This window comes from Euwallacea fornicatus, chromosome 22 (assembly GCF_040115645.1).
Source record: "Euwallacea fornicatus isolate EFF26 chromosome 22, ASM4011564v1, whole genome shotgun sequence".
NCBI classification, from domain to species: Eukaryota; Metazoa; Arthropoda; class Insecta; order Coleoptera; family Curculionidae; genus Euwallacea; species Euwallacea fornicatus.
The window spans coordinates 312,132-335,176 of NC_089562.1; the positions used below are offsets into that span (position 1 = coordinate 312,132).

The 23,045-nt window shown below is 38.8% G+C and overlaps 1 protein-coding gene and 1 pseudogene across 4 annotated transcripts in view; both read right to left on the reverse strand.

Moving 5' to 3' along the window:
* unc-13 overlaps positions 1-23,045 on the reverse strand; it is a 129,383-nt gene that overhangs the window by 99,532 nt on the left and 6,806 nt on the right. Inside the window, exons 2-18 of one of the 4 annotated variants that reach the window (XM_066295139.1) lie at positions 22,170-22,199; positions 21,637-21,739; positions 16,624-16,741; positions 16,351-16,474; positions 15,960-16,076; positions 15,416-15,672; positions 14,221-14,366; positions 14,064-14,099; positions 13,785-13,900; positions 13,237-13,360; positions 12,943-13,182; positions 12,275-12,466; positions 12,030-12,229; positions 11,310-11,740; positions 10,855-11,149; positions 10,528-10,800; positions 10,070-10,293 (exon numbers count right to left, since the gene is read on the reverse strand). In XM_066295139.1, coding sequence (XP_066151236.1) covers positions 10,070-10,293; positions 10,528-10,800; positions 10,855-11,149; positions 11,310-11,740; positions 12,030-12,229; positions 12,275-12,466; positions 12,943-13,182; positions 13,237-13,360; positions 13,785-13,900; positions 14,064-14,099; positions 14,221-14,366; positions 15,416-15,672; positions 15,960-16,076; positions 16,351-16,474; positions 16,624-16,741; positions 21,637-21,739; positions 22,170-22,199 — 3,026 coding nt within the window. Of the gene's footprint in view, positions 1-10,069; positions 10,294-10,527; positions 10,801-10,854; positions 11,150-11,309; positions 11,741-12,029; positions 12,230-12,274; positions 12,467-12,942; positions 13,183-13,236; positions 13,361-13,784; positions 13,901-14,063; positions 14,100-14,220; positions 14,367-15,415; positions 15,706-15,959; positions 16,077-16,350; positions 16,475-16,623; positions 16,742-21,636; positions 21,740-22,169; positions 22,200-23,045 lie in introns of all 4 variants that reach the window. The other 3 variants (XM_066295138.1, XM_066295137.1, XM_066295140.1) reach the window with 3 other exon arrangements.
* LOC136346144 (histone-lysine N-methyltransferase SETMAR-like) lies at positions 1,153-2,172 on the reverse strand (annotated as a pseudogene).

A 23,045-nucleotide genomic window follows, 5' to 3' on the forward strand; every position in this document is an offset into this window, starting at 1 on the left:
AAAATCCTCTTTAATATTTTCTCTTCAGGCAGAGGAACAGAATCTTTTACTGGTAAAAAGGGGCCTTTACCGGGGGCCGAAATAATGCCCTTTGAATTGACTGAAAGGGCTGATTGAGGGATCAGCAGAGGCAGCGTATTTGTTTACGGGAAATTGAGGTAATTAAATAAAACTTTGATACTTGATTCTTGCGTTTAGACGAAACAAAGAATGAGCCAATCCAACGAGAAGCAATTACGAGTGAATTTGTCATCAACGTAAACCGAGTCTGGAGCCTTGCCAGATCGCCAGGAAAACGTCTTGAAGCATTGTATAACGAGGTTCGGAGCGTGGTCACAGTTTGGCTTTACCCTAAAATAATTGGCCCCATTAAATTTATTGGCAGCAGTTTGCACCCTCGTGTTATAAGTTAATTTTACGGCCCACGTGTTTGAATGTAGTTAGATAATTCCTAGGCATAATGCAAATCATGGTGGTTATCCGCGAGACAAATTTATTTTCGTTCTAACGGAAGAAATGCAAATTAGTGTGACATCGAAATAGGAGAACAAACACCTTCAAAGGGGGCTTAATAATGCTGGTGTTGTAAATAAGCCTCGCGGCTGCCGAAATGCGAACTCGAGATAGAAATATTGTGAAAAAAGAAGTCCTGGGAATAGATAATGAGTGTCAAATAAAATTTCCAAAGAGATGCGCAGGAATTCCTTAGGATACACTTACGAAGATGCCCGTTTCAGTTAAAAGGCAATTTTCGGGCGGAGAACTCAAAATATACAGGGTGTTTCCTAAACACGGTACATAACTTCGGGAACGTATTCTACAGCTAAAACAAAGGCAATTTTGTTATATAAACTATATCCCAAAAATGCTTCGTTGCTAATATACAGGGTGTGGAAGTTCCTTTCAAAAATTACAATTTTTTAAATACTTTCGAAACTACTTGAGACATTTTAATTAAATTTTAATAAAACAGGCAAGTACATCACAAAAAAATTCATTTCTTCACACAAGTATTTCTTCTCTTAAGAATATAAAAAAGAATGAAAAAATTTAGCAACAATGTTTTTTATTTATTAGGTCGTCTAGTATGAAATTAATAGAATTGAATTGATACTTTAGTCATTTTTTTTTTCATATGAAATGTTTTTATTGTCAATCGAAATCTGCACCACCATCATCAATACACTTCTGCCATTTAACGGGAAGTTCATTGAGTCCCCTGCTGTGAAAGCCTGCGGGCCGGGAGTCGATAAACTCGTGGAAGGCAGCTTTGACAGCCTCGTCGGAGTTGAATGTCTTCCCTACCAAGAAGTTATCCAAATTTTGAAAGAAGTGGTAATCAGTGGGTGCTAAGTCGGGTGAATACGGTGGATGACGAAGAGTTTCCAATTCCAACTCCTGTAGCTTGGCCGAGGTGACTTGTGCGGTTTGTGGCCGAGCGTTGTCGTGCAACAATAGCGGTGAGCTTCGATTGACTAATCTTGGCTGCTTAACCGTCAGTTGCCTCATCATTTCGGTCAGTTGGCGGCAGTAGACATCAGCCGTAATCAATTCGCCAGGTTTCATGAAGCTGTGATGGATGACATCTGCGTTGGACCTCCAAACGGACACCATAAGCTTCTTTTGATGAAGATTTTTTTTCGCACAATGTTTTGGTGGTTCATCTTGATCCAACCACTGCGATGAACGTCTGGTATTGTCATATAGGATCCATTTCTCATCACAAGTAACAATCCGATTCAAAAATGGATCGTTCTTATACCGGCACAACAAAGAAACACAAGCTTCGAGACGTCGTTCTTTCTGTATGTCGCTCAACTCATGCGGTACCCACTTGTCCAGCTTCTTCACCTCACCAATTTCAGCCAAATGAGTCAATATTGTTTTTTTGGTTATACTGAATGTTAACGAAAATTCGAACGCACTTTGACGTGGATTCGCTTCCACCACGGCTTTCAGATGATCGTTATCCACTTGAGTTTCAGGTCGTCCACGTGGTTCATTTGGTAGGTCAAAATTGCCAGAACGAAATTTCATGAACCAACGAGATACTGTTTGCTGTGAAGTGACTTCAGTACCAAACACATCATTAATATTGCGAGCCGTCTGAGCTGTTGTGGTTCCACGGTGGAACTCGTATTTCATTAACACACGAATTTCACTATTTTACATGGCTGCACAAAAATTTTTATAAAAATAAAAGTTTTCAATAATTTTTAACACTTTAAACTCCGATCGAAAGAGGAAGAATGTGCCTTTTCCACATAAAAAAGTCAAATCCAAATAGAGATTTAGAGTGAAGTTATTCGCAGTTGAATGTGGCATTTCGAGAATCTACTCATTTCATACTACACGACCTAATATTTACTCGAAAACGGTGAAAAAAAGTCGAGAGACCTTTTTTTCTTCCAAATCGAACACATAATTAAAAAAGGAACAAAATATTGGAAAAGAACAGTGGCGCACCACATTTTTCCTTTAAAATATCCAGCAACTATCCTGCCCACACGCCACTGATTACACAACAGCCACTGTTTTTAGCGTGAAATACGCACCGTCGCTAACTGTCGAACCCTGCAAAATTTCATTTAAATGTCTTAAGTAGTTTCGGAAGTATTGAATTTTTGAAAGAAATTTTCACACCCTGTATTTCCGCAACGAAGCATTTTTGGGATATAGTTTATGTAACAAAATTACTTTTATTTTAGCCGTGGAATGCGCTGTCGAAGTTAGGTACCGTACTAAGGAAACACCCTGTATAACTAAACGCTCATCACCCAATAGGAAATCTATAATTATATAACCAACCTTTTAGCCACGTCACTGATTTCAATTCCAAACACTGAGACTTCCGCTGCAAATGCTAAGGTTTCAAGCTCATCTTCTCATCAAAAAGCTCATCAAAAGTCAGTGGCGCCGAAGTAATTTTCAGAAGAGGGAAAAATATTACTCAAAACGGCCATTCAACAGGTAGAAATATCAAATTATATAACTCTCCTCATAGCAGGTCTACGCCACTGGTTTTTCCTTGCTTTTCGCAATGCAATAAAGACTATCAACGTCCGCCACAAGACTGTTCGAAAACCGTTTCAACGGCAATATCTCGAGCGAATTTAAATGTTGCACGTCTAGTGATTTCTTTGAAATATTTAATTACTTAAAACCGTCAGATCTGTCGCATTTCAGACCGGGTGATATTTAAAACATGCCGACGAGTGCGGTCCATTAAGAATCCATTCTTACTTCCACCATCCCATAACATATGCATTAAGTGTTTCCTGAAATTTCCAACATGAAGAGAGGTGCTGTCATGGAAACGAAGTGCATGTAGATATACAGGGTACGCCATTACTCCGGCCTTGGTTCCTGGTGTCTTTTTATAAATATCAATATGAAATGTTTAGTACAGTACTCATTTATATCGAAAAGCTGCATGATTTAATAATATTCTTGTTTGTACAGAGTGTTCCGTTTTCGCTGGGCAGCATAAAGTTATAATTTTTTAAATAGCAACCCATAGTTTTTTTTATGTCGTTTGATGAAACCTTAATTCAGAAGGAAAATACATTAAACATTTTTTAAATTGGTTGCGGCGTTGCCATATTAGAGAAATTTCTTTAAAAATGCAGATCAGAAAAAAATTATCACAAAACTGGTGTTTTTTGAAATTTTGAAATTTGTTTTTGTAAAGTAGTAAATGAAAGTCAGGGGTACTTAAAAACTTTAAAACATTTTTTTAATGCACCATAGTTTTTTTGTATAAGAGCGCTAATTTGCAAATTAAACAAATTGCTGAAACTCGTTTTTTTTTTAAATGGTACCCACGATTTTTTTCAAGTCCTCCTAATGTAGTTTTTAATTCTCTAATAATTTGCAATAACATCTTTTCATCTAACCTTTACAATTATGGAGATATTTACAAAATTTCAATCAAATTGCAACAGGCATTATTATAATCTAACAGATTTATTCTAGTAGGCTTTGCTTCTATTTAACAAAAGCATAAATTACTTATTTCATTTAGTTGTCATATTACCTGTCACTACCTTCTAATATGGCAACGCCGCAACCAATTTAAAAAATGTTTAATGTATTTTCCTTCTAAATTAAGGTTTCATCAAACGGCATAAAAAAAACTATGGGTTGCTATTTAAAAAATTATAACTTTATGCTGCCCAGCGAAAACGGAACACTCAGTATAAACAAGAATATTATTAAATCATGCAGCTTTCCGATATAAATGAGTACTGTACTAAACATTTCAAATTGATATTAATACAAGGACACCAGGAACCAAGGCCGGAGTAATGGCGAACCCTGTATAGAGAGGGAAAGTTTTAAATCTTGCTCTAGAAATTAGGGGCATATGTCTTGATTATTTATCTAATGAATTATTCAACCAAAGTAATTTACCCATTTAACTCGGCATCGTTTTCCCAAAGGACCTCTTTTGTGTGTCGTATTAGGAAAACCCTGGATTAACATAACAATATGAAGAACGGAAATATCGAGAAGCATGCAGCCTTCGGTGGCATCCGCAGTAATTTCGAAAGACAGAGTTCCTAAGGAAATTATCTAACAAAGTTACACACCCCTTTTCGAAATTACCAAATTCCACAAATCTTTGGCTTCTAACATGGCTCGGTTTGAAATATTTCGAGCCCTTTAAGGCAGTAAGATGTACTTGCAATATCAAAGAGTGTTCGCTAAACTAACATAAAGCTCGGAGGAACAGAACTCCGGACCTTTTTTAATCGTTGCCCCATAGAGAATCGATCCTGCTTTCCTGCAGTAGAACATAAGGCCTGATTTTCGGAACAAACGCCTGTGTCCTGTTGAAGTTGCCAGATACACGTTTAGCCAATTACCAACTTTGCCGTGGCTTTTGCTTCCCGGGGACAACAAAACCATTTTATTGACAGCAATTGCTTTATCTCGTAACTGTCCAAAACATTCGCACAAATATCTCAAAAACTACCGCCCACCCCAAATTTAAACGAGCAATTGAACGAGATTCTCTAGTGTTGCAGCATCGCTGAAAATTTATGGATTTCGCGCTTGGAAATTACCTTTTGGGAATAGTTCCACGTCAAATTCCTAAACATTTCTAAGAAGATATTTCAGCATTAAGCCATGTGGTGTATTTGGCATAGCCCTAAACATATCCGTATGTTAAATTAAGTTATTACCACATAGGGGTGGTTACGAACACCAATAAATTTAATAGTCAGTTATATTCGGATAGAAAGTACACAGTGGTCTCGATTTGGCAACGTCCCAGCTTCAATGTGTTTTGGTGACCACATTTTCTGAACCTTGACCTAAAATTTTCAGGAATACGCCTTTATCCCATTTTATTACGAAAGGGTGACGGAACGGAAACAGCAGGCCTCTCACATATTCTTATGTAAGTCCCAAAGGGCAGCATTTAAGTCCCTCTTAATATGCTCTTTTATGGCTTATTTCGCACATTATCGTAAATCTGCCGCAATTTTACGGGTTTCTCCTAAGCTAAATTAGATTTTTTCGCACTTGAAGTAATTCCAAATAGGGCGTGAGGAATGACGTTCACCCTGTATTATATGGGGCACAGAAATTCGATGACCTGTTAATAAATAAGCCGAAACATCGAAAGCTGCTTTAGCTACACCTTTTATTGCGCAATATAACAGTAATATAAATTTCATGAGTTAACAGCATATTAAAGCAATATTTTCTGCAGCTTTCAAGAGACGCAAAACCATATCAAGGATTTTTAATATAAACGACCTCGGAACTAGTATTGTTCAGGGGCAGTTTCGCATTATTATTCATAAGATTGCGCTTTAAAATTGGGTGGTGGTGAACTCGGAATTTCCACGTAATTTCCAGTCGAAATCGCGAAAAAAGTAAAACCGAGATAAAAATGAACTGGAAAGCACATTCGAAAACAGGGTACGACACAATTAACTTCGCAAAACATCAAACAACGATATTTTAAAGACGTAATTTGAAATCGCCATTTGGTCAGGAAAGCTCTGAAAGACTTCAATGTAATGTTAATAGATGGCACTGGCTGCCGCCGGCCTCTATACTGTTTGGTCGTAAAGCTTCCATCGCCATTATGCCAACAAATCCACTGAGGGAGTATATAAATGAGATTAAATTGAACAAAAGTTTTCGTTGCTGGAAAATTCTAAATTATGTATAAACAGCACCGTCACTGTCCCCGAACTAACGCAAAAACAAACACTTAAACCGCTTTCAAAGCTTTAAAATCGGATCTTTAGGAAATCCCCGTACAAAATTTTGAACAATTAACAATGCATCAAGTATCTTCGAGGGGTTTAATGGAAAATTCCGTAATAAAGAGAAAAGTTTCGATTCGTTCTGGGCCTCTTTGACAATATTTATAAGCGACCGTATTAAACATCAAAGGACAATGCAAAGCCTTACTATTGAAAATTAATCAACTGCGGAATATCAGATTTTAAGGCGGATATTTACTTTTATGCGACGATCTGCTATCATCTATAATATATCTATAAAGCTTGCTCAAAGCAGCTTGGAGACTGAAAATTGAGCGTCTGAAAGTAATCCCAGACTCTATAAAATTATATAAGATCGCAAACACTCAAAATATGAAACGCCATCTATGTTTAAATAGTCCAGTTACCGCTAATATTGATATCTCCCGAATACCACAGACTGTAAAGCAATAGACAATCGATATTTTGATGGCTTTGGCAAGAATCAAGTTTCCACCAGATATCACCGGAGGGCGCTGAATTAACTTGTTGCCGCTATTACAAGTTCTATAACATTCCTCTCCGTATCACCTTGCAGTTCCAAATTTAGACTTAAAATTACTTCGTCAGATGTTCGTTTGACAACTGGACCTTAAGATGGCCGAATTTTGTTGAATTATCATTGCCATTGAATTTTTCCAATACGACAAATACATACCGCTCGAATATAATTATAGTGCTTTGCCTTCATAACCAGATAGGCTTTCCTCTGCTTCAAAAGTCGTGCCAATCGCTGAGTGCGTTGTGCAGACGTCAAAGGTCCCTCGAAGCCCTCATCATTGAACATAATCTCAGGGGGAAATGGCAGAAAGTTGTCTTCAAAATGCGGGGGGGATTTGGGGGTTACGGTGGATAGAGGCACTGTCTTGGCTATCAAGGTCTCACTACGCACGCTCCATTGGCTACTTCCGAACTTCTTTTGGTTCATCAAGTCGCCGATGCTGCCGCGCACGCTCATGGTCGTGGTGCTGCTCAAGAAGGATCTTGCGAAGAGGTTAGCGAGGAGTAAAGAAGAGTACTATGAAAATCTTTTTTACTACTCACTAACCTGGACATGTAAGGACTGTGAGGTACCGAAGCATTACCAGTGGATAGTTTATGGTTGGCGGTGGTTGAGCGCACCAAATCGGTCATAATTCTCGGAGGAGCGATTTTATCGATGTCAGACATACTAGAGCCGCGACGCATGCGCAGGCGATCGTCGCTTCCTGCCATGTTGGCAGAGGCCTTCTTGCGCAGCCGCTCTGCCGATCTCGCGTGCCGCGACGGTGACTTCATATTGGCGAACAGAGTCCACTTTACCGTTGACCACTCGGTCGACCAATGACAGGTGAGGTTTTTGCGCAGGTCAGTCATTTCGGCCACTCATATTGGCTCAAATGAAAGGCGATTGTTTAGAAGAACATGGTGTCTAAGCTATAAATACAAATCCTCGAGAGTGACATTGGCCGAAATGTTGATGGGGTAAACGAAATGTGCGGGTGTCTCGAAAATTGCTGAAAGTGGGTCAATGTTTCTTTTTATCAGCAGGAAGAGAAGTAAGGTAATTTCATGGTAATTGCCAGGTTATTTGAATTTTAATCTGAGACGACCACATGGTTGGAAACCCTCTAACATGATGGGTTCTTAATCTATAATTTTAAGTGATGTAAAATACTATAAGTAATTTAAATTTGCGTTTCGGCGTTTGTGCTCATTGCCACGAATTTCTGATAAAATTTGATAGTAAAACATTAGTAATGTTGATAAATAAATGGAGTAACGATGCTCTTTCCGGCCTGGAAATTCCATCGGTGGGCACTTTTAAGAGTCGATAATTTCTGATAATTTTATTCATTAAACTCGTCCGAAATCTGGACACTGAAGAAGCACTTGCAAGCAAAACTCGAATTCAGAGATCACACACCCATCATTACAACAGGATCGAAAACTAATTTTGGATCGTCAGAGACCTGTACAAGCAGTCGAGATTGGAATGCTGCGCTTATGTCTGACCGTCTTTGACGACACGGAATCGCTTGACGCTCCTGCTGAAGCAGCCATAACTATTTTGAATATATATTTTTGATAAAAGACATTTTTTTAAATCCTGCGATTTCCTGCATTTTCTAGTCCCTGTTCTAATTAGATTCTAGACAGAAAATAGACTTTTCTGCTCGATGCGATACTGAATGGGGCGCTCTCTAACTATTAGGTTATCCCTTTTCATCTAAAAGCTTTTAAATTTCCCATAGGGCTTTTACTCGATCTTGTGCGGTTTGGTAGATTTACGGTACTGGAAAGACTATATCGAACTTGCTCAAATGGAAGCAAAAATGTAGACATCTGGCATTAATTCGTGCATCTGAGATGGGAAGCCAAGTGGCCTGTCTCAATAAAAAAATTATTGAATGGAAAAGCAGAGTTTAAGGCAGGAAAATCTTTCATATAAGTGAGGAAAATTTATGGTTGAAGTCGCCGAAAAATGGAGTGCTTCAGACGCATCCATGACATATTTTTTCAAGGGATTTTAGAGGACACACTATATTTTCCTACATTTGCAAGAGGAACAGGATTAGTTTGAATCCGGGAAAGTGGCGTTTTCTCGACCTCAAATAATTCCTGAGAATAACCAGGTTATCATTCGCCCACGTGGGCGTCGATTAATAATCCGATTTAGATATCAAATGGGATGTTTGTTTCCCTGTGATGACTCTATTTAACTGTTTACGAAGAGGTAGTACATCAGTCAATAAATGTTTAGGTTTATCAATGGGATTGTTTATGTGGAATTGTTTTTGCTTTACTTTGCGGTAAATGTACTCCCACAACTTCCAGACCTGACGTCAATGCCCGAAAAAAACTTTCATTTGAACCGCCGTACCACCATAATAATTCACAAATCACGAAAGGGGCGCAAAAGTCTGAACACTCTTAAATGACACCGAACGCACTGGAGCCTCGAACGCGTTTATTCCGCCATCACAAAGGTTGTCTGCATGGTTCGGTTGCCAACCCCCTCCTCTCCTCTCCTGCTATCCTTAAAGCTCATTCAGCAGGATAATCTCGTCTAATATACTTGACGATGCAGAAGCTCGTGTTTTAACCTTATCACAGGTGAAAATGCCTATCTCCCCTAAACACAAGGTTAGCCATACCCTCTAGTTAGGAATTAGTGTTGGTTTTACAACTCTAACCTGAGCACTTAAATATTAAAGAATTTATGTTCATTCAATGAGCGCAGTGCTCGTTACGTTAACCAATTTTTATGATCTCCAGTGTATGTTTTATTAAAATTAGTACACAACTTAAATGTGTTAATTAGCAGGAAGGTTATGGAACCGCAGATCATTTGTGTTATCGGCCTTCTTTGGGTCTGTCCAACTATGCGAAAGGCCATGTAAAAATATCGTAAGTGCGTCCTCTCCTAAAGCACCATTGGTGGTAGATCAACCGCTGCGTGTTGAAAGCCTTCAGCCCACGCAAAACTGTGTTGAATATTAGAAAACTGCCGTTTTTATATAGTTTACCACCACGTTTATTAGGAATAATGACTATACTCAATTTTATGGCCAAGGCAATGGCCATAGTACATCCGAACGAACCCCTCTCCTCGCCTTGGATGACGGTAAAACACGCAAATTTCAAAAAGTTACTGCTTTTTTTTTTTTTTAATTCGAAAATGAGGAAATGTCGAAAATCCAATTTTTTAAAATTGACAAAAACCTCAAATTGCCGAAAATATTAATTTATCGCTCCCTATAATCCTTAATTAATTAATAGATAATTATTTTAGAACTTACATGAATTTGCAGGAGGATCTTATTGAAGGCCCACAGCCATCGCGCGTGCGCAGACACCTTCTCTTTGGGCTCTTCCTCCTCGTGGTACTCCGGTTTCTTGGTATCGGCTACGTGGTCTTCTAGCGCGTGGTTTTCTTCCACAATTTCGTCATGGTAATCCGGTTGGATGGTTACCGTGGGTACCATGGGCATTGTTTGGCGCAGCGAGCCATGGCGCTGTACGCCTATACGTTGATATTAGTAAAGTTTTGGTTACAAAATTAAAAAAAAAAACCTGGGTTTTGTATCGTTCATAGATGGAGGCAAGTGAAATCAATACAAAGGGGCGCCATCTAGGCACACAGTTAACATGCAAATCCATTGGGCTCAAAGTATCGATGTATTGGCAACATGTTGCGCCATCTAGCGACTCAATTTCCAACTACATTTACATAGCCACAAAATATTTGAAGACTTACCAGTAGACTCGACCACCGAAGGCTTCCTCACTAATGTGTCTTCAAATCCCGAATAGCTCTCAGATAGCTTCCTGGAGGACGCAGAGTCACTAGTGCGTCTCCCTTGAGAATTTGAGGTTCTCCTTTGCAAGGAGGGATGAAAAGGGTCGACTACAGTGATCTGAGATGAGCCTCGCCTAAGGCTGCCCCCGTCTTCTTCAGCGAAATTTTCATTGCAAGGAGACTCTTGCTGCAAGGCTGCAGGTTTCGTGTAAGAAGGAGGGTGGACCATACCTGCACGTTTGTAGTAGTTGGGAATTTAGTTCACGGTGTTGATTAACGTCTTACCACCACTTTCCTCTTCCACGTAGCTATCGATGCTTTCCTGGGCCTCTAAATATGGATCTTCGTCATACTCGCTGTATTGCTCGATCAAAGGAGCCCGATTATTGTGATCGGTAAAAGTACATATGCCATTTTGCTGCGATTTTAGATCACCAGTGATATCGTTTCCTTGGAAGTCTGAGGCTTGCTCGTACGAGTTGTCTAGGGATTGCTGCTGATTGAGATAAAGATGGGTTTGGTCTATCGACTCTTGCTTCATCATGGTTCTTTGATGACGCAACGAGTTTTGGCGGTTGATCTGAAAGAACTTTGCAATAAACAACTCCATTATACGTCTATCGAGTCCTAAATATTATTATCATGGGTATACGGGAATTTTTATTGTGTTAAAGGGATTTTGATGATTTTTCCGGATTTTAACTAACAATTAACCTAAGTTGATATTGACTATTAGGCACCTTTCGACCTGCCGTCGGCCCGGTAACTGGCGTCCCATTATCAGTCTGAAGGACTTTCTCCTCTTTCTGTCCCTTCTCAAATTCCCCACCATTCCCGGAATACTCGTGGTACTGCTCAAATTTGTTCTGATTGTCACTAGGCACTATCACGTCATTGTCTTTCACGCCCGGACTCTCGGTGAGGAGGGGCTGCAGGGCGGCGCCGCCCAGCTGCTTCGCGTAGTAACTAATATTGCTGATAAAACTATTGTTCGTGTTGTTGAAGTAGATGCTATTCGCGGTTGTAGTCCTTGTGTCACTAGAGGGCGGCACTGTAGGGAGCGCGTTCGGAGGAGGAGGATGAGGCAAATTGTCCTCCTCTGGAAGGTTATCGTCTATGCTACGATATGCGTAGTTGTAGTCTTCGTTATAGTTTTGAGCGCTGGCTGCTCCTAAAATGATCTCTTATATAACATCATATCTTTTATATATTTTTAGCATTTCTCAATATAAAACATGATATATTGAACTATGCTACGTCGCTGTGATAAATTTACTGAACTCGCAGGGGGATGAATGATGGATTATAGACATTAGCGACTTCTTATAAATATAAGTCAGACAAAGAGGGGAGTCCAAATTATTAGTCAGGGATGACAGATAATTTATATGGAAATCAAGTTAGAAATCTTCCCATCCGCGTTTATCTGTGCATTATTAATTTTCTCCATTAATCCATACCTGCTCTGATATAGTAATTATCATAAGTATCAGTCTCTCCATATTCCGCGGAACTTGTCCTTTTCATACGATTATTCTTATTCCTGGCATTACGATGGTTCGGGTTGGGTTTGGGCAGTTGTCGACCAGGGGTCGATGGTACGCTATTGAACCCAGATTTACTGGGTGTCTGTTGTAATTTCGCAAGAATTTTGCTGCAACTATTCACGTTAATTTTTTAATTTTCGCAATAAATTGTGGTTTACCTGGAACCTCTAGTAGGTGTAGGTGGAAGGCTAGCACCTCTGTGAGAGGGTGTATCGTATAGTTTGAAATTGTCTTCCGTGTACGAGCTCTGACGACTGGAGCTCCTTTTGGTAGGAATTTGGGGCATCTTTCTACGTCCTAAAGGTGTTGGTATTACTGGTCGATGGTTTTCGTCCCCGTATCCCATGTATCTAGAACGTAATTTACACTCACAAATTCAATAGCACACCTCTATTGGAATATAGACACGTTAAGGGCCTGATCCTGTAAATTAGAGAATACTATAATGTTCCCCAAGAAATTACGTCAAAATTGCTATCAAATCCAAATGCACTTTTAATAAACACACGTCAATTTGATGTTATTCCAGGGGAGCGTTCTACTTTTAGAATCAGCAATCTGCCTCTTGGACGAATGTCCCCTAACTTGCACCTTAACCGATATTAGAGACGTGTTTCCCAATGTACGGGAATCTAAGTTAACCGTAGGGGCGTATCTTCTAATGTAAACCAACCCGAACAGACTTTGAGGGCGTACCTTGATACGAACTAACTTGAGGCGCGCTTAGGGCGCAAGACTTATTTTTTCAACTCTTCATCCCTATATTTCGTTTTCTCAAATCATGATTTGGGTCTAAATTTAAAGTAAACTATGAGCTTTTATTCACCCTTCATCCACTGCCACAATCGAAGACCTCCTCTTCAAACCTTGCATAGGAATACTAGGTAGTTTTTTGCCAGTTTTCGCGGGTTTATCGAAAGGAGGGACCTCCTCCCTTTGGAAGTAAGTCCCCCCCGAGTCCCATTGACGGTCCTCCTCGTCTTGACCATACCTCTCCTCTTGAAACGGGTAGGACAAAGAATCGTAATACAAATCAATGCTCTGGCTTTTATTCAAGGGAGCGGAGCTGCAATTTAGATTTTTGTAATTTATAAGAATCGTAAACTATCGATTTTTGTACCTTTTCGAGAACTTTAAATGGCTGTCATCCGGGGCTGTAAAGAAGGTTGTCTGACTGGTGTCGTTGTAGAAGATCGAGTCGTCGTACAATGTGGTCTGTCTCTCCAGACTGGGTCTTCTTAATGCTAAAAAATATTAATGCAGTTTTTCTAGATAAACCATCTTTCATTAACAAAAGTGGCAACAGTCAAATGAATTTCACAAAACCATCACTATCCAGCCGCTCACCACGGCATCGTGTTCCAGGATAATGACTCGAGGCACCCAGAGGGAGAAAATAAGAGAAAAACACAGAGAAAGAAAAGTTTGTGGGAAAGTCCATAGATGAGACTCTGCTTCAAAGCTCGCTTGCTCTGTAACGTGAAATTTGGAATTAAAGAATCTCGCACATGAGAGGAAACCTGGACATGGGCCTGAGAAACGGCAAAGGAAAATTGAAACTCCGAAAACTCTGCCAGAGATGAAAGTTCTTGAGAAAGGAGAAAAGACACTTATCCCCGAAAAATGAGAAACTTTTCAGTAACACAGCATTTACATTGTTTAACCTACCTTTTTTAGTTAAGGTGTGTGTTCCAAAATATCCAGGATCGATGCTGTAGCCCACGTCCATTCCCTCCATGCTCTGATTGTAAAAGGAGCTTTCACAGCTTTGCCAGATGTCTTGGCTGCAATTAAAAAGACTGATTTGATAAAGGAAACAACAAAGTATTTTACAAATGTGTGTTTTCAGAGGTGCAATTAAGGTCTCGGGGTGATTTGGTGATTTTCGCCATCACCATTTGTGCACATAGAGATATAATTCTAACAAGATTCCACTAAGTTCTTTACCTTTTGTCGCTTTCCCTTTGATAATTACGTCGACGGCTTTAAAAGTAAAAAATATTGCCCATTACAACTGCAAACTTCTATACCTCTTATGAACCAAAATGGCTTTTACAGTGATCAAATCCATTAATTTGTGTATTTAATTCTCAACTCTTCTTACCTCAAAATATCAGGTTTACTCCTGGGCCGACTGTTGTAGAACATGGGATCTGAATCGATGTTGTTTTCTGGATATGGATGCGGATTCTCGAGAGGAATATTCCCGCCGTAGGAGGTGTAATCATCGATGCTATTAGGGGAATATCTCTGGAATGGGGAGAGAAATAAGTCAGTTATCCAAGGAACTATTTGTGCCATCAAACAAAGGTTTAATTGACCACAGAACACTGGAGAATGATGTCTCGACTAAATCAAATGTCCGCAGGGGCCTGCCTCTTCATCGTATAAATTGTTTTCTTCCTGATTTTCCCTTAGTGGAAATTTTAAAAATTAAGGACATTCCGGCCAACATTAGTTTGACGTAGAATCCTGCATTTATTTAAAGTAATTTAAATTTTGAAACATAACAGGTTACAATACCCGGATTAATTTTAGCTGCGCGCTAATTAAGTGTTAATAAATACGGACAGTTTGCAGGGGCGTGTCTTACGATTTCCATTAATTCTGCGCGTCTTTAGGGGCGTGGCTTACGATTTCTATCAATTTTACTCGTCTTTAAGCGCATGCGTTCTGGTCCACATTGACCCGCACTGAACTTACAAGGCGTGTCTCTAGAGAGATCAAAAGCCATGAAACGGCTTGGAATGGTCCACTCGATTAAGAACAATAGCTGAGTTTTGCTATTTGTGTAATTAGACGCGCTTTTTACACATTGTTCCATATCACCGATATATGTCGCGCTAGACAATGCTTCGTTTTTTTTCCAATTTAGACGACCTCTTTGGCAAATGAGATATTGTTCCATGACGACGAAATCGAAGGGACACATATTACTATGAGCATATCTGGCGGCAAAATGACGTCACAGGGACACCAATACATGACGACCATCCAGTCAGAAAATGGTCTTGCTGAGAATGGACTGCGGGCAGTTGTGCTACGTTCAGTTCTTTCAGATCCTGACCCCAACCATATTCAGAAGACCTGTCTTCAAATCTTGAGTAAACTGTTTCGACCTTAGGAGCGTATCCTGACGATCTGAATTAATTCCATCCGTCTTTAACGACGTGTCTAGGCTTTCAAACTGATTTGAGCCCACGTATCTCGTGATTTAAAGACACCCAAACTGACTTTAGAGGAGTGTATTTAAGAGTAAACTAATCCGTCCTTAGGGGCTCGTCGCAACCCGAACCTACCTTAGGGGAATACTGATTGTATCTGCGATGCCCTCCAGGGCTCAAATGGTGATGATGCACCATTGATTGGGCAGCCAAGTATTGCCCCCCATTTCCGTCTTCGCGCTCATACGAGTTTTCACGACTCGTCTCGAACGACCTGTGGGGGCTGTTCAATTGATGGGCGGCCGATCTGAATTGCGAGGCAGACGAATTCGGGTGCTGACCCACTGGGTAATTCAAGTCGGACGTATAGTCGCTGTCCTCCGAGTATCCCGCTGAAATGTCATTGTCAAAGTGATTACTATTGGCTGAAAAAGAAACAAAGTAGAGGGGTAAGGGAGAGAGAGAGTGCAGAGAAAGATACAAATATAATAGGTACAATGAACCAAAAGACAATTCATAAAGATACTTGTCACTTATGTATCACGTCTGACAGATCTATGTTAAAAGATCACATATGTGACATAAATGACATGTAGCAAAGGTGACAAATGATTGATAATCTATGTGCATGGATTGTCTTTGGTGTAGAGGTAAAAATAAATTAGGCACCCAAACCTACATCGTCCAATAAAATTGAAGTGTCTGTTGGCCTGGTCAGTACGAGCTTCCATGTCTATCCACTTGTTTAAAGTTTCCAGTTTCCTCTGCAAATCTGAAGCATCCATATTCTCAGGATCTGAAACAAGAACTTCGTGAAACACTCTTACTTCCTGCTGCGAATTAGCAAAGTCCAGACTTAGATAGAGGGAACTGGAATGCCTAATGACTGTTGTAGGGAAGTTAGCTCTAAGCGGAGGCCGTTGTTTCAACTTCGAGTTCAAGCAAGTTAATTACTGTCGAACACACCCTAATGGCTGGACTCCTCAAATATTTAATTAACCTCCGACATTTCGTCTGAGCAAACTATCTCTGTTTCTGAATTGCAGTTTGCATACATGATTGAGACTTACCGAAAGGCAGTTCGAAACGGCAGTCGACCAGCAATGAGTGTCCTGTTGCCGTTTTGGTTCCAACAACTTCTCCATCCTTCATTACCAGTTCTGCGTCTAGAGAAAGCCACTGTCCCGTACCCTCCTAGATAATGGAAAGTTGTATTAATAATCAACAATAGAAACAAACATTAATTTACTTGGAGAGAGAGGTGTATTAATTATATGGACCGTGTTTGCTGTTTGAAATGCGGACAATTAATGCAACAGGTCCGGATTGATTTATTCAATTACCTCGATGGAATAATGGATTGTCTGCAATGGTAGCCAGTGATAACCCATGGCACGATCCCAAATCATTCCTTTGCTCCACACTTCGATCAGAAGTCCCGTGTTTAGGTTGCTGGTTTCGCTGGAATTTTAAGCAAATTTCTTAATTTCTCCCTTAAATCGTGGGGATTTAAAATTGAAATTTCTACGATAAATCTCTATGGTTTATAGGCTCGTGACAGCGCTGCAGAGTAAACACAATAGCTTAAGGCTTCGCTGGCTGGCAGCCCTCCAATTCTCCTGACAATAATTCAAATTAACTGAAACAAGAGACCATCCCAAGTATTCAATTTGAATAATTTAATATTTTGCTTTTTGCGGCTTCTAAATTTCAACAATTATTATGACAAAGTTTAAAGAAGTAACTCTGTTTGAAAACTTGAGAAAAACTGAAATCTGGCAACCAGGCATTATTCGTTTGTCGATCGGTCGCGATATAGACACGAAGAAGTGACGTAACCGATCTAAGCCACATTGCCAAGTGGCAAAATTTGTATTGAGATATTCGGTCTCCTCAATATCGAAACGACTTTAGGGCAATTTTACCGGAACAAATCCACGTGCTTTTATTTTGACAACACGCATCGCCCCGAATTTGAAAATTTCAATAATTTTCATTTTACGCGAAAAAATCTTCAAAATTTCCAAGTACTCTATTTGATACATTTCTGCATTCAATGAGGCTCAGAAACTTTAGGGCTTTTTGCAGATATTTTGAGGAGCAATTTGTCAAAAATTCGTAGCGGTAGATTGTCCAAATATTTCCTTTTTGCAGTTCTAAAGGCGTAGAGAATATCGATTGATCTAATCAATTTAATGCCTCATTTTCTGCTTCATTGGCTTTAATGAGATGTATTTGAAAGTTTCAGTGTGTTTTCCGGTTATTTTGAGTAACAAATTGATCGCAATTAATTGAAGCAGAATGTCCAAAATTCCTATATTGAGACTTAAAAAACACATAGCATGTTGCTTGTTAACCGAACTTGAAATAGTCTGAATCAAAAATTCAACAATATACAGGGCGTTTCAATTAAAATAAAAAAATGGTATATTTTGACACTTTTTTGAGCCACCCCGTAAGATTAAAACTTCTGTATTTGAATCATTCTTCTATCTCTACGAGGTCTTAAAGTAATTCTTGATAAAAAATATATGCACACTCTGGATAGTGAATATTCAGCTTTGAGGCATTATTCATTTGCCGTTGGCGTTGGTGCTGTCATTTCGGTTTCTGTGGTAAGTTTGTGGCTTTGTGGTTTTGAATGAACTTGAATTTTGCTGCATTTTTAGCCAAATGAGAGATAGGTCTGCTTTCCGATTTCCAGTTCGTCCAGGAGAATTTTTGCATTTGCGGTAATCAGTTTGGATTGATGATCTCCTCTAGAATCAGTTTATCATACGTAGAAGATGAAAAGTCCCGTATAAATTCGTTAAGAATTGAAGGAAACATTTTTCTTGAAAATACTGAAAAAATGCAAATATTGTTTTTAATTCCGCGTGTTTGGACGTAACAGGCATACACATATACGTATATAGAATTACTCATGAAGTGGATAAATGTAAGTCAAAATTCAACAGTTTTCGAAAAAAATGAAAAAAAATTAGAAATAACGATAGAAGTATTAATACATAAAAATAACAATATAATCTATTATAATCTAATGTAATAAATGTTTGTCTTGTGCACCGTTGACTTCCTGACCATGGGCAAGCCGCCAGTGAAATTTCTCAAGAACTTTTTTTACCTTTCGAGGGGATATTTGGCGAGCTTCTTAAGAATTTTTTTTAACTTTTCTATGTTATTGAGTTTATTTTAAAACGTTCAGATAACCCCATAACAAAACTCCATAGGGGTGAGGTCGGGCCACCTAGCGGGCCACTCTAGTCGTCATGTTGCGCACATATTTCAATAACGGTTGATTTTAGATATGGATATATCACATGAAATGTATTCAAGATTTCTCAAAGAACTCAAAAACGTCCTAATATACATGGCGATCTAAAAGGTGTTCTATCTGGTGGTCCTTTTTTGAACTATCAATTTTAGGTATCCCAGATTTACAAACTTTCATATCCATGGCAGAGGTGAACTGTCAAAAGTATGCTATTTGCAGATATGGTTTCGTTTACAACACAACAACGCATTTTAGTTATCCAAATTTATTACGAAAATGGTCGTTCAAAAAAAAATGCGTTTCGCAAATTACGTGAAAGTTTCGGTCGACATGCAGGTCCAGCTGAACGTGCTATTGGAAAAATTGTTGCTAATTTTGAAGAAACTGGTTCAGTGGAGGGTCGCCGAGCATACCAACATGTTCGTCCAGTTCGTAGTCGAGATGTTGTGACCACAATGAGTGAAAGTGTTGGTGATCAACCATCAACATCGATCCGACATCGTTCCCAAGAATTAGGCCTCAGACCAACAACATTATGGCGAATTTTACATGTTGATCTTCATTTGCATCCATACAAAATTCAATTAACGCAAGAATTAAAGCCAGCTGACCACGTACAGCGGCTCGTTTTTGTTAATTGAATGCTGGAAAGAATCGATGGATTTTCAGCAAAAATCATCTTTTCCGACGAAGCACATTTTTATCTTTCTGGCCACGTTAATAAACAAAACTGTAGGTTATGGGGAGCTGAAAATGCTCATGATTATCATCATCAGTCTATGCATGCCGAAAAAGTGACTGTGTGGTGTGGCCTATGGTCTGGCGGAGTTTTTTTTTGAAGATCGTGAAGAAAAAGCCGTAACTGTCAACGGAGATTGTTATCGTGGAATGATATCGGAATTTTTATGGCCAGAAATTGATCGGATTGGTGCCACTGATCTTTGGTTTCAGCAGGACGGAGCAACAGCGCACACATCTCGCCAAACAATCCACTTATTGCATGAAAAATTTCCGGACCGCATAATTTCGCGAAATTCGGACGTCAATTGGCCCCCGAGATCGTGCGATTTGACTCCATTGGACTTCTTCCTATGGGGTTTTCTGAAAAGTAAAGTGTATGCCAATGCTCCCCACATAATTCAAGATCTCAAGCGCAATATTCGAACCGAAATTACGGCCATAGACCCGTTAATTCTGCAAAAAGTCATTGAAAATTTTGATGTTCGGATGATGTGCTGTAAACGGAGCCGTGGTGGCCATGTGTGCGATGTCGTGTTACATACATAAAATGGCAAAGAATAACCTACAACTTTCAATAAAATGTTTTGATTTTTCCTCTTAAAAAGTGCGTTTTCTTTCACAATTAAAAAAGGACCAACAGATGGAACACTCTTTATAAGCAAAAAATGGAAAAGTACAATTACCTACTGCATGAGTAACCCTGTATACATGTTTGTTACGTCGAGAAATGCACAACTAAAAACAATATTTGACGTGTTCCAGCATTTTCAATTCCTTGAATTTTTGACGAATTTATGTGCAACTTTTGTTGCTCTATGTATACATTTGTATATACAGGGTGTTTCCTAAGTACGGTACATAACTTCGGCAGCGTATTCTATAACTAAAATAAAGGTAATTTTGATATATAAATTGTATCCCAAAAATGCTTCGTTCCGGAAATACAGGGTGTGAAAACTTCTTTCAAAAATTACAATTTTTTAAATACTTCTGAAACTACTTAAGACATTTTAATGAAATTTTGCAGGGTTTGAGAGTTAGCGACGGTGCGTATTTTACGCTAAAACAGTGGCTGTTGTGTAATCAGTGGCGTGCGGGCAGGATAATTGCTGGATATTTTAAAGGAAAAATGTGGTACGCCACTGTTCTTTTCCAATATTTTGTTCCTTTTTTAATTATGTATTCGATTTGGAAGAAAAAGGTCTCTTGACTTTTTTTCGTAGGACGCACTGTTTTCGAGTAAATAAATAAAAAACATTGTAGCTACATTTTTCCATTCTTTTTATTATTCTTAAGAAGAAAAATACTTGTGTGAAGATATGAATTTTTTCGTTATGTACTTGCCTGTTTTATTAAAGTTTCATTAAATTCATTCAATCAATGAAATCAATTAAATTTAAAAAATTGTAATTTTTGGAAAAAATTTTCACACCCTGTATTTCCGCAACGAAGCATTTTTGGAATATAGTTTATATAACAAAATTACCTTTATTTTAGCCATAGAATATGCTCCCGAAGTTATGTACCGTACTTAGGAAACACCCTGTATATTTTAAGGCGATGAAGTATGACGCTATGAGGAGCCCTAATTAATAATCAGAAACTCCAATCAATATACCACAGTTATTAAGGCGATCCTTATAGCTAAAGCTCCCTATAGAGGCATATATTAATTGTTAGATGTTGATTGATATTGCCATGACTTTAAAATCGCCAGATATTGGCGTGAATTCGTTAAATTTAATAGTCCCTGAAAGAGAATAACTTGTCCTCCCTAAGGCTTGATTGTACACCCTGTACTGTTAGCCTTCACCTGAAGTTTAACCTATCGGTTTGGCAATTCCAGTTTAACAGCACGTAGAGTTCAGGACAGAAGTATACAAGTGAGCGAAAAAAGTCTCAGCACTTCCTATTATTTTACCTCTGTAATCCTTAATGAATCTGCCCTACAGTTGCCAAGGTACCCATCTGCTTAGTTACATAAGTTCCTGTAAAAGCTTTCACAAAAGTTCAAGAGAAGAGATAAGAAAAGGTATTTAGAATGCTTATTCAAACCCCGGATTAAAATAAATACCCGGAGTGGAAATTAAATTTTCCCTGAAGAGATGATGAAGGGATTTTCACGACTTTGAATTCCCAAAATTCGATTCGCAACACCAGGTATTTAGAGCTAAAGTATAGAGAGTTGCAACTGTCCTAAAGCTCAATCCTTAGGTGAGCTAGGGCTGTAGGATTATCCTGAAATATTAGGACGGGAAATTGGGCATATCTAACACCCTTATTACGGGACTTGTAGACACAAAGTGGACTTAGTTAAGCATTGTGGTCACAGAATACTTACAATAAAAAATCTTGTTCCCAACATGGCGATGGTCCTTTGACTGTTACAGTTGTAGATTTGACATTTTGTAGCTTCAATGTGACGTAGGTATTAAATTGAGTGGCTGAAACCATGAAAATCACAATCAGACGTTTTCGAGACGGTTGGCAACGTGGCAACGTTCTTTTGTCAACAACTCTGATATTATCTTTAGAGTTGTCATACTTTAGGCAACGTTGCCATGTTAAAAAATTCTTTCCATCACAATGGGCCGTTGACAAAAACAATGACAAATGACCTACTTAAATCTTCAAAGACCGTTATCTCCCCCTAACTCTTTTAATAATAAATCAAATTATCCTCTTCCAGTTCAAAGGTTCAAAGTTTAAAGACCATTCTTTTGAAATATGTGCATTAAATTTAATGGCAGTTTTAACGGGCAGCATTTCCTAGTAAGTTAAATTTTCCCTCTGTTTGCTTTGAGGCCGGTTGGCTGGTGAAAGGGCAAAGAATGCAGACAATTTTTATGAGTTGGCCCTTCGGGTGGCACTTACCTTGAGCTCCAACGTAACGGGCTTTCTTAACTGAAACAAGAGAATACAAAAAATTAGTTCCATGAAAATAAATTTATTACGTGGCATCGTGCTCCTTGAAAACGCAATAACTTAGACAGCAATCTGGAAGAAACAACTTAATTGATAATTCATTTTCCTCGCTGTACATTGCGTCATTAGCGAGTGAATGGGGATTAATGACACCCCGGGATCGCGTAAAATTCCTTTAAATTCCGAGGAAATTTCAGCACAAAAATCTAGGAAATTTAAATAGTAATTTGAATTTTTTAGAGAAACCATCGGAGTATCGTTTCAGAGAATCAGAACTTTGAATAAATCAATTCACGGTGAATGTTACCATGAAGGTTATTTCTGTGAATTATTACTAAATTTTCATTACATAAACATATTAGATGAGGGAATAACGACTCTAACCCAACTGGCCGTCAACAATTTTTCCCAAGGAAAGCTTTCCACGCTGCTGACACGATTCAATGGAGCCAAAAGGTTTTATCAGCATTTTTTAAAAAGGTGAGAAAAGGAATGAAGGAGAAAATGTCAAATTAGAGAAACGAGCCGGTCTGGCAATGTCACGCTTAGCGGTAGTTCGAATTTCACAACAAAATTTTAAACGTTGTCAGATTTCCGTTTAATCTTTGATCTTCGGTTTCGCTCTCATTACCCGAATTATCGTAGTTCAGCCGTTTTCCAAGGCGTTCAAGCATTCATTAAAACATATTTATCCCTTCTTCGTTGCTACTTTTACGTATGGTTTCTCACGATTGGCTACGCCTTCAGATAAATTTATCGATAAATTATTTTTCACCTTATACAGTTAACAATCTCGACTACATTAATTTTAATTTTTTGCAGGCA